Source organism: Oryctolagus cuniculus, chromosome X (assembly GCF_051225735.1).
Source record: "Oryctolagus cuniculus isolate XC-2025 breed Fujian yellow rabbit chromosome X, ASM5122573v1, whole genome shotgun sequence".
In the NCBI taxonomy this organism is placed as follows: Eukaryota; Metazoa; Chordata; class Mammalia; order Lagomorpha; family Leporidae; genus Oryctolagus; species Oryctolagus cuniculus.
In genome coordinates, this window is record NC_142888.1 from 64482329 (window position 1) to 64494504 (window position 12176).

Consider the following 12176-nt stretch of genomic DNA (forward strand, 5'->3'; position numbering starts at 1 on the left):
CAGATTGGTGCCTCCTCACACGGGGCACCAAAATGTTAGGAAAAGAGGCACAGAAGAGAGAGGAGGTGTACAAGTTTACAGCCAGACCGAATTTATTCAGAGAAAATAAATCCGTAGAGGTAGTGACCAACTGCCCGAGTGCACATTGATGGAACACAGGGCAGAAGGCCCGGGTTGGGCCTTTTTATATATTAGGAGAGCTAGGGATGGGGATCAGTAGGGGACAGCAGGAAGAAGGGAATTCCTGGAACTGGTCTTTCAGGTGGCTGTGGGGGTGGGATATGAAGGCAATAGAATGTGAAATTCAAGGGCAAGGAATACATTCCAGTGTTTATTTTTTGGGCAATGAGTGGAATGGCTGAGGCTTATGTCTTTGTCCCATCATTTCTCACATGATTTCAATGTCTGTTGGGATGTTATTTTCTTTGTTATTCTCTTCTCTTACTGTACACTGCATGGGATTCAACAGAGATTCTTTTGTGCTGCTCATTTTTAAATGAGGTTTCCCTCTTTTTTTTGTTAATAAGGAATATGGGCCAGGATAATTTTCCTAACTTCATAACTACGTTTTCCTCTTCAGGGCTTTCATGAAATAATCAAACATGTAGCCAAGATGTGTGATCTGCTGACTCTTAAACTCCCCCAGTATTTCTGGAATTTCTTTCCTTTGTGCCTTTTCCTTTTTCTATTGAGTTTTGATTAGTTTTCCAACAGTTACTCCTTGATGCTGGATTTGTATCTGAAACTGGTTTGTTGGTTTCCAAAGTTCTTGTCCCTCCCCCAAACCTAGCACTCCCTCTGCCCTCCTCCACAGTTGAAGGCTGCAAAGGCCCTTCCCTGGGCTCTGCTTTTCCCAGAATAGCCTGCCAAACTTCCAGTGAAAACGTGACTGAAAATTTGGGATGTTCTGGTTTTCAGGACTTTTAGAGTTTTCTGATGCTTAGTGATGTCAAAATTTATTTTGTGTTTATTTCCTTTGGCACACTTTCTGATATCATGTGGTTCTTACAGTTTTGGGTGGTTTGTAATGAGCCACTACATTTTGGAGTATATATTTTATCACCTAGCTTTGTTGTAGATGTCGAGCCTGGGTGTTTGAATTTGATATCCTGGTTGCACTGTCAGTTTGACACCTTTGCTGCAGCTGCCATCTTTTCAGAATCCCATTTTTATTTTTCCGTTCATTAATTTATTTGAGAGGGAGCGGGAGAGTGAGAGAGACAGTGTTCCTATCCTATCTGCTGGTTCCCTCTCCAAATGCCTGCAAAGGGCCCCGGGCTGGGTCAGGCTGAGCTAAGCCGAAGGTGGAGCCAGGGGCCAGGAACTCAATCCAGGTCTCCCACGTGTGTGGCAGGAACTCAATTACTTGAGCCATTATTGCTGTCTTCCACAGTCAGTATTCGCAGGAAACTGGGGTTAGGAGCTAGAGCTGAGTATTGAATCCAGGCACTTGATATGGGATGTGTGTGTCTTAATGGGTGTATTAACCACTAGGCCAAATTCCCACCCCTTTTTATTTTTCTTTGTTTTTAAGTTATTTTAAAAATTCATTGGAAAAAGAGAGGGAGAGATTATTCATATACTGATTGATTCTCTAAATGCCCACTTGGGCTTTGCCAGGCTAGAGCCAGGATCCCAGAACTCAATCTTGGTCTCCCATGTTGATGGCAGGGACCCAAGTACTTGGGCCAGCACCCTCTGCCTCCCTGCTGATTATCAGGAAACTGGAATAAGAAGGTAAGCCTAGGTGCTTCTATATGGGATGCAGGTGTCCTAAGGAGGGGTGAGATTGGGGGTGGGAGGAGGAAGGATCTTAACCACTTTTAGCAAATACCTGTACCCTTTATTTTTCAGTTTTAAGTAATTTGCCCAAGAACAGAGGCCAAACTGTTGATTTAGCTTTAACTCAATATTCAAAATTTGCAGCATACCTTTTAGGTCACTTATTGGAAGCCCTTGGTTATATTTACTAAGGATATCTTGAGGAAACTGGATTCAAGAGATGTTAAGTGACTTAACGAAGATGCCAGCCATGTAGTGTAAACCTGAAAGCATGAAGCCAGGCCTCCTGACTCTTAGTTCAGTACTCTGAATACTGAAATAATGTTCATGTTTTTAGCCATTCCTTAAAACTCACACTATCCTGAAAAAAAAAAAAAAAAAGGGAAATGTAATTAACATTTTAATAGGTAACATACTTTTCTTTTTTTTTTTTTTTTTTTTTTGACAGGCAGAGTGGACAGTGAGAGAGAGAGACAGAGAGAGAAAGGTCTTCCTTTGCCGCTGGTTCACCCTCCAATGGCCGCCGCTGCAGCCGGCGCACCGTGCTGATCCTGGCAGGAGCCAGGAGCCAGGTGCTTTTCCTGGTCTCCCATGGGGTGCAGGGCCCAAGCACCTGGGCCATCCTCCACTGCACTCCCTGGCCATAGCAGAGAGCTGGCCTGGAAGAGGAGCAACCGGGACAGAATCCGGCGCCCCAACCGGGACTAGAACCCGGTTTGCCGGCGCCGCAAGGTGGAGGATTAGCCTATTGAGCCACGGCGCCGGCAACATACTTTTCTAAAAAATGAAAACAGGAAATATAGTTAACATTTTAATAGGTAACATACTTTTCTAAAAAAACGAAAACAGGAATATAGTTAACATTTTAATAGGTAACATACTTTTCTAAAATTCTAAAATTTACATAGATATAAATGCAGCGCTTTCTCCCATGAGGGAGGAATCTATAGATTTAAAATTACTACGCTTACTAATATGTTTGGTATTTTGTGTGTGTGTGGGGGGGGTCAAAATCACTAAAAATAATCAATTTGAAAGTAATATTTTTATCTGTAAATTTTTGTAGTTCACTAGGCTACTTACAGTTCTTTTTCACTTTTAAGATAGCTACTAAAGAATAGACAAAAGATTAACTTTCAATATACAAATTAGGATAGCAGTCAACAAAATAACTTAAGATGGTTTGAAATTTAGTTTGTCCTCATTTTTGATGTCTTGAATGGCTGCAACACCAGTTAAGTATATAGTCTAGTCTTTCCATTGTTCAACCCAGTCAGTTTTGGACTAATGTTCTTTATGTGTTGTTAATTAGGGTGTGGAATGTCTTTTCATAGGATTGTTTAAGTTGTAAAACAAAGGTTGTAGATCTCTAAAAGCTTGTTGTATTCACATATTTTTCTTCACCAGTAATTGTATTTTTTTCCTTAAAAAAGAAGTTATTCTTTATAAAAGTAGTCACAGTAAATTTTCTAGTTCTATGTAATTTTCTTTCCATTCTGGTCTTCACTAGTTATAAATAACACATGAAATGACTTTCAAGGTAGAAAGCAGGAATCCATTTTTGAAATGTTCTATAAAATAAAGAATGATTTATGGTTTCATATGATTTGGGCTGAAAGCACTCGGGCTTTGCTAGGTCATCAAAGTCCTGTCAGGGGAATCTATTATTTATTGTTCGATGTGATGGGGGTGGTGTAAGTACTTTATTTTATGTTTATCTCATGTAAGTATAGTGTTAGGAAAAATCAATTCCAGATACTAATACACTTTTAAGAGTATATCATGGAGAACTGTCTTAAATATTACAGTGGTGAATGATGAGGTTCAACATTAAGGATTTAGATTAAAGGGGGATTTTGAAAAATGAGTGAATAATGGTTTCATTCTTAAAATATTTTAGGTCAGATTCTTGAAAATACTAATTTTATACCGTTTTGGTTCTGTTTTTAGCCTAGCTCCTTCATTTGATAATCAACATCTCTATTTTATCTAGACAGGTTTTGGAAAATTGCAGAAAGTTGGGACCACACATGCTGTTATGTGATTATATAACAGATCCAAAGCTTCTCATATTTTTTTTCTCATTACCAACTTTGTAACAATCTCAGCTGAGAAGCGTGTGATGGAGCAAACCTCAATTTCTCCCCATTACAACTGTGTAGGAATGCTAATTAAATACCTAATATTTACCTATATTTAATAAAAATGACTTGCTACTTAAAGTTGATTTTGCCTCAGAATGATGCACATTTCCTATAATCCCGATATATGGTAGAGCAAATTTTTTGGTATCACCTTACTAATGAATTCAGTAATCATATAATAATGTGAAATGTTTAAATGGTATTCAGTATTTGATGGACTTTCATAGAATACATATAGAGAAGGCTGTTTGACTTTTTAAAGACAACTTTAAGTTGTTAGATTTTTAAAAATTATGTATTTATTTTATTTACTTGAAAGAGAAACAGGCTGATAGAGATCTGTCCTCTGGTTCATTCCCTAAATGCCCACAATAGCTGGGATGGGGCCAGTTTGAAGCCAGGAGCCCAGAGTCAATCCAGATCTCTTACGTGGGTGTCAGGAAGCCAAGAACTTGAACCATTACCTGATAGCTCTCAGGATGTGTATTAGCAGAAAGCTGGAACCTGAAGCAAAGCTCAGACTCAAACCCGAAATGGGATGCAGATTTCTTGTCGTTAATCTTTGAAGATAACTCAAAGTATAACTTAAGTATATAGTTAGCAAGTGATAACCTCTGTTTTTCCCTCCAAATAACTAATATTATTGAAGGAGTTGGAAGAGGATGGAAGAGAAGCAACGTTTATTGAATATCAGTGACATCCCAGAAGATGCTAAGGGGTTTATTATTTTATACCTATACTCCTAATGAGGCATGCAAGTAGTATTGGCCCCATAATTATAGTTGAAAACATTGTACTTATATATTCATGGTCATACATTTTAAAGAGTATTTCCAACGGAATGTTGTGTGATTCAGTTCTCGTTTAGGGTATCTGTTTCTAACTCATATCTGGTTTTTCCTCATGAGAGAGACTGTAAGTCTATATGTGTTTCATATAAATTCATTGCAAGGATTTTTGTATGAATTTATTGATTCAGAAGTTAATTTTTTAACCATTAAGATGTTGAATTTTGAAATTCATAAAGGGTTTAAGTGCTGCTAAAATCATGTTTATGAATTTTAAACAAAACACTTTACTTTTTACTAAATTACCAATAGAATCAAAAATTTAAGTATATAACTTTTCCTAACAAGGATTAAAAAGAACCCCAAAACTTAAAGCTCCAGTTTTACAAAGTTCACCTTCCATGCTGTGATGGGTTTTTTCCCCTTGGAACACTGATTTGACCATGCTGTTCTGGCTAACATCCTTTCAAGACTCCAGCTTACTTAGAAGTTCAAGTTCAGAGTTCACAGTTGGGTTTCAAAACTCCCATTCTCCCTCCCCCCTTCATTGTGTTGTGGTCAGAATACTCAACATGAGATCCACTCTCTCAGGAAATTTCTCAGTGTAGAACACAGTGTTGTTAACTATAGGCACTGTGTTGTGCCGCAGATCTCTAGAACTTACTCTTCTCATAGAACAAACTTTATGCCCATTGGTTTGCAACTCCGTATTTGCCTCACCCCCAGAAAAATGGTAAACCACCTTTCTACTCTTTGATTCTATGAATTTACCTATTTTAGATACTTGTTAAAAGGGGAATCATGTAATATCTGCCCTCCTATGGCTGGCTTTATATTTTTGCAGCATTATTTATAATAGTTAAGATGTGAGAGCAACATATATGCCTACAGAGGGAAGAAGGGCTAAGAAAAATATGGGATGTCTGTATCATGGAATATTGCCTCTTAAAAAGAATAATGAAGTGCTGACCCATGCTGCAACATGGATAACTCTTGAAAACTTTATGTTGGGTAAAATAGGCCAGGCTAGTCACTCTTTTTCCAAGCATCACCTTTTGGTTCTCCCTTCCTTTACCTTTTGCTGGGAATGTTCACTTCTACTTTGCTTTTTCTTCTACACTCTTTAGTTTGGGTTGATAAAGATCCTGAAAGACCCAGCTAGTGTCTTGTCTATGGGCTTTCCATGACCCCCCCTCTACAGAGGGAATCTATTCCATTGTATTCTCATAACAATTTTTAAAAAAAGATTTATTTATTTATTTGAAAGGCAGAATTAGAGGCAGAGAGAGAGAGACAGACAGACAGAAGGTGAAAGAGAAAGAGAGGTCTTCCATCTGCTGGTTCACTCCCCAAATGGTGGCAACAGCTGGAGCTGGGCTGATCCAGAGCCAGGAGCTTCTTTTGAGTCTCCCACAAGGGTGCAAGGACCCAAGGATTTGGGTCATTATCTACTGATTTCCCATAGCAGAGAGCTGGATTTGAAGTGGAGGAGCAGGGACTCAAACCAGCACCCATACGGGATGCCTTTGTGGGGAGCAACTGGGAGCAACTCAGACTAGACTAAGTTACTGGAATTAAGACTTACTCTATGCATCTGCTCTCCCGCAATATGGCGCTGAGAAGGGAGTAACAGCTTCTACACAGCTGCCTCCAGTTCAACCAATAAACTGTGGGACCTGCTCCTGATTGGAGGAGAGCAGCATACTCGGCGTGTGGGTAGCAGAGTTGGGATTGGTGGAAGAGGACTATAAAGGAGGAGAGAGACAACATGCACCAGGAACATCTAAGGGGAACACCTGAGCAGCCCCCGAGAGAGCCGGCCGGCGGTGTGCCGCTCCCCCGCGGAAGTGGGGAAAGTGGCAGGGGGAACCGCCCTTCCACGGAGGTGGAAGGGACGGTAGCCAACCCGGGAAGAACCAGCAGCAAACCTGGGGAGGGCCGAGCAGACGAAAGAACAGCGCAGGGTCCTGTGTCATTCCTCCACGAAGAGGGGGAGCGACATGCCTTTTCCTATTTTTTTTTTTTCCTTCAGCAAATATATAGAGAGGATCTACTATGTACCTCCTATGTTCAGGAACTGTGTTTACTGAATGAGAGGGAAGAAATATGAAATCTTGCCCAGGAGAAGACATTGTTAACTGTAGTATTCATTTATTATTTTAATAATTCTAAGCATGAAGATAATAGGCCCTTACCATTTCACACTGGAAAAACCTATCCATTTCACAAAGTTGCAGGGATGTCTGGATAAAAGTATTAAGGAAAACCAAAAGTCATTTTGGTTTTATGTAATTTGGACTCAGATCATGTTCAGTATTGAAATCCATTCTTGCTTTTGCTTTGTCAGCAGGGGCTTACTCTCGCAGTGTTGATTGCAGCCATTGAAATAACCACATTCATATCTGCTTACCCAAAGTAACAGCTATTTGAGGTCAAGTGAAGGAGAGTAATTTTATTATTGTTTGCTACTGGAGTTGGCATCTGCTAAAAATAGATGTGTGTGTGGAGTAGAGTGGGGTGAAAATGTACTGTCTCTAAAATATCTTTCTGTAGGATAGTAAGAGTAGATATAAGTGTACTTCAAACACTTGTGGAAATGGAATTAAAAGATGATTTTTTTTGGTGCAAAAGAATTTTGAAATCCATGCATATAAGAGGTCTTCCAAAAGATTGGAAATATGTATTATGGCTGGTTAGTGCAATCATGTTCTACATTGGAGTGCCTGGGTTCAATACCCAGTTCCTGACTCCATCTTCCTGTTAATGCAGACCCTAGGAGGCAGTGGGGAGACCCAGGTAATTGGGTTCCTACCCCTCAGGTGTGAGACCTGGATTGAGTTCCCGGCCCCTGGCTCTGATCTTGGCTGTTGTGGGCATTTAGGGAGTGAACCAGTGGGTGGGAACTCTGTCTACTTCTTCCTGGTCTCCTACGTGGGTGCAAGAGCCCAAACTCTTGGACCGTCTTCTGCTGCTTTCCCAGGCCCTTAGTAGAGAGCTGGATCGCAAGAGGAGCAGCTGAGACTTGAACGGGTGCCCATATGGGGTGCTGGCACTGCAGGTGGCAGCTTTACTTGCTGTGCCACAGCACCAGCCCCCCAAAATAATGTCCTTTAATTCCATTTTTTTCCATGAACTTTTTGAAGTTCCCTCATTGTATTCATAGGGCAAGTGCCCATGCTGACAACTGAGCAATATTATGAGGTAGATAGTGATTTCACTTCGATGTTTGTATGTATGAAGGAAAAAGGGCTCAGAGAAGTTAAGTGATTTTTCTGATGCTGTACAGCCAGTTAAGTAGCAGAACTAAGATTTGAGCCTAGGTTTGAGACTATGTCCATTTCATTATATCACTGTAGTGCCCTTAAATTCTCAAACTTATGGCTTGCTCGGAGGTAGTGAATTATGTTGGTATTTTGCATTGGAGGTACCAAATTACTAAATTATTTGACATTTGGCAAGTTATTGGACCTTTCTGAACCCATTTCCTCACTTGGATGATACTGCTTTCCTCTCAGAATTATAATGAGAAATAGATAATATTTGTGAAGATCCAATGCAAAGCACAAAATCCTATACTAATGTTTGGCATTGTTATCATTGCTGTCATTATACATACACAAGAACATTATTGTTAGCATGCTAATTCTGCATCCTGAGTATTTCTTCACTGTTATTCTTTTAATTGAGCTACTTATCAGCTTTTAAAACACCATGGCGCCGGCGCCGCGGCTCACTAGGCTAATCCTCCACCTAGCGGCGCCGGCACACCGGGTTCTAGTCCCGGTCGGGGCGCCGGATTCTGTCCCGGTTGCCCCTCTTCTAGGCCAGCTCTCTGCTGTGGCCAGGGAGGGCAGTGGAGGATGGCCCAGGTGCTTGGGCCCTGCACCCCATGGGAGACCAGGAGAAGCACCTCGCTCCTGCCATCGGATCAGCGCGGTGCGCTGGCCGCAGCGCGCCAGCCGTGGCGGCCATTGGAGGGTGAACCAACGGCAAAAAGGAAGACCTTTCTCTCTCTCTCTCTCTCTCTCACCACTCTGCCTGTCAAAAAATAAATAAAAAAAAAAAAAACCACCATGGCGGGACTGCACTTCATTAACAAGGAAAGTTGTTTAAGTGTAGTAAAAAGTTCAAATGGTCTTAAGGTATACAACTATTATAATAATGTAGTTTTAAACTGATCTTCTATATATTAAGAGAATCGAAAATGAATCTTGATGTGAATGGAAGGGGAGAGGGAGTGGGAAAGGGGAGGGTTGCGGGTGGGAGGGACGGTATGGGGGGGAAGCCATTGTAATCCATAAGCCGTACTTTGGAAATTTATATTCATTAAATAAAAGTTAAAAAAAGAAAAAGAAAATAAACACAGCCCAAACAGTTCAGAGAGAAAGATAGCAGATAAATAGGTCTTCAAAGATGTGTTACAAAATATTTAAAAATATAGAACAGTTCCTAAGGTATAAAAATTTGTAGGACTCAATATCAGTATGATACATGTACATGTGAGAAGACTTCAAGAAGTTTGAGGAAAAAGAATTAAAATATGGTTATTTTGGAAAAAATGCTAAAAAAATAATAATGTAGTTTTAACTGAGGAACTGAGTATGCTTAGCTATTTAAAATTTTCCTTTCTCCTATTTCTGTCTACACCAAACATTCTCATTTTTTTCTTGAATTATATCCAAATTTAAGGTTAGACCTTTATGATGGCTTGTTTCCGATAATTGATATTTAATGGTTATATTCAGTACATTTGGTCAGAACTACTTTTTTTGAACCAGACATTATATACCCACAAAGCGTTCAACACTGGAAAACTAGTTCCTCTGAGAAGTCATCTGGAGCTTGTATTTAATGTGGTTTTAAACTAGAGATTGTGTCAATTGCTTCCATGTGCATATTACTTTTTATATAGAGAAGGTAACCTTTCTCTTTTCTTGAAATCTTAGCTGCTTGGTGTATAGTTTAAATCCTTGCCAAAATAATGGTACTATTTCTTTTTCTACTAGGTGAAAATGCCAGAGGATCAGGATGTTTCATCATAGTGAAAGTTACTACTAACACCATAGAAATGCACTAAATTTCCCAAACATGTTTTATTTGTATGCCTGACATAAAAGATTTGATAGCCTCTATCAAAACGGTAGATCTCATGGTAAAAAGTTATAGAAGAGTCTTAAACTTATAACATAGGGAGTTAACTATCAAATGTAGCTGAAAACCTGACTTTTTCAAATTATAAGAGCATTCTTTTTATAAATGTTCAGATTTTTTCTGCTATTATTGGTAGTAAAATATATGGCCTTTTGTCATAATCAGCTTTGTGGTATGACTAAATTTGATTCCAAAGCAGTGATGTTTTCTTTTCAAACTGCTGTATTGACCAAAAGGCAAAATGATATATCTGTAAATTACCTCTTTTTAAGCTAGTGAACATACTTCTTAAAATAAAAAAAAAAAGTATGCCTTTGTGGTATTGTGGCTTTGGCATTAGATCTGAGTTCAGATTTCAGCTATAGAATCTCTTTTAAAGAAAGCATCAAGCAAAAATGTTAACATGTTTGTGTTCCAGATTATTTTTTTATCCCTAAAATGTGTTGCATGGATACTTATCTCTCAGAGCAGTTGAGAGAATCAGATGAACTAATTGTGAATGTGGTTCCTAAATAACAAAATTCTGTGTGAACAGCATTCTTACAGTTGCTCATTTTTTGTGATTGGCAGATAAAAAGAATTTAAGTATATTTATTTATTTATTTTTTAGAGATTTGTTTATTTATTTGGAAGGCAGAGTTAGAGAGGCAGAGGCAGAGAGAGAGGTCTTCCATCTGCTGGTTCACTCCCCAAATGGTCAAAAATGGCCATAACTGGGCCGATCTGAAGCCAGGAGCCAGGAGCTTCTTCCAGGTCTCCCACGTGGGTGCAGGGGCCATCTTCTGCTGCTCTCTCAGGCCATAGCAGAGAGCTTGATCGGAAGCCGAACGGCTAGGACTCGAACCGGCGCCCATGCCGGCACTGCAGGCGGAAGCTTTACACACTACGCCACAGTGCTGTCCCCTTAATATTTTTAAAAATATCTTTTCTGCATAATATGATGTTCAGTGTTGGCATATGTTTAAGAAACATCTAATAATGTAATATAATAACTATATGCTTTATAATTTTGAACACAAGGTTGTGTCTCTTGCAAAAGTATTCTATACAGTAAGAACATGTTTTGAACATTTTGTGGAAAATGTGTGTATAGATATATATTTCTACATTCTAAATGATATAGGTATGTGTTTTTATAGGTTTGCCTGAATCCATCATTGCGGCTGCATGTTCAAGAAGTGGACAGAGAGTTCTGCATGTTGATTCGTAAGTTTTATCAATGGTAGCATTTAACACTTGCTAATATCTATATAAAGATTAAAATTTAAATACATATATGTTCATGTGTGTGTATATATATAGATCATGTAAACTTCTCAATTTAGATGAAAGATAGGACTTATTTGATTTTCACAAATAATGTATAAAATATATAATGTGTATTTTACTATTCTGTGAAGTAGTGTTCCACTTCCTTTGAGAATAGACCAAATGCATTGTGTCTTTTATCATGAATGGTTTTGTTTTATAAATAATAATTAACTCTTCAAGAGGCTTGAAACCATCATCATCCTCTGTTTCTTATATATATGTGAGGGTATATACAATATATATTTGTCCTGTTTATTGAATTTTAACTATACATTGTGTCTTATTAAATAGCTCTTGACAATGAGGTTCTATTTCTGTGTGCATACTATTAATCTGGTCTTTTAAAAAACTTTTTATTTCAGAATTGTTTTAAATTTACAAAACAAAAATTGTGAAGTAGTGCAGAGTTTCCATTTACCCCATCCTCAGCTGCCCCCACTGTTAACATTTCATATGCTCATATATATATATATATATGTTTATAGTTATATATACTCATATAGTATGTTTGTCACAACTAATGAACCACACTGGGCTTTCCCTAATTTTTTTAATCCAGTTAACCTCTATCACTCTCAATCTCTAGTAATCAAAATTTTGTTACTATATTTTATTTTAAATTTTTTAAAGATTTATTTATTTGAAAGGCACAGTTACAGATTAGCAGAGGCAAAGAGAGATTTTCCATCTGCTGGTACACTCCCCAAATGACTGCAATTGCCAGAGCTGGGCTGATCTGAAGCCAGGAGCTTCTTCTGGGTCTCCCACGTGGGTGCAGGAGCCCAGGGACTTGGGCCATCTTCTACTGCTTTTCCAGGCCACAGCAAAGAGCTAGATCAGAAGTGGATCAGCTGGTTCTTGAACCAGTGCCTATATGGGATGTCAGCACTGCAGGCAATGGTTTTACCTGCTACTCCACAGCGCTGGCCACGTTGTTATAGTTTAGACTTCATATTTGATTGTTATAAAGGTGAGCCAGTAGATTTGGAGTATGTGTTTC

At 38.9% G+C, this 12176-nt stretch overlaps 1 protein-coding gene across 5 annotated transcripts in view; it reads left to right on the plus strand.

Moving 5' to 3' along the window:
- CHM (CHM Rab escort protein) overlaps positions 1-12176 on the plus strand; it is a 209884-nt gene that overhangs the window by 17729 nt on the left and 179979 nt on the right. For all 5 annotated transcript variants that reach the window (XM_008272993.5, XM_089324091.1, XM_089324090.1 and 2 more), the window contains exon 2: positions 11005-11071. In XM_008272993.5, the coding sequence (XP_008271215.3) occupies positions 11005-11071 (67 nt within the window). The remainder of the gene's footprint in view (positions 1-11004; positions 11072-12176) is intronic.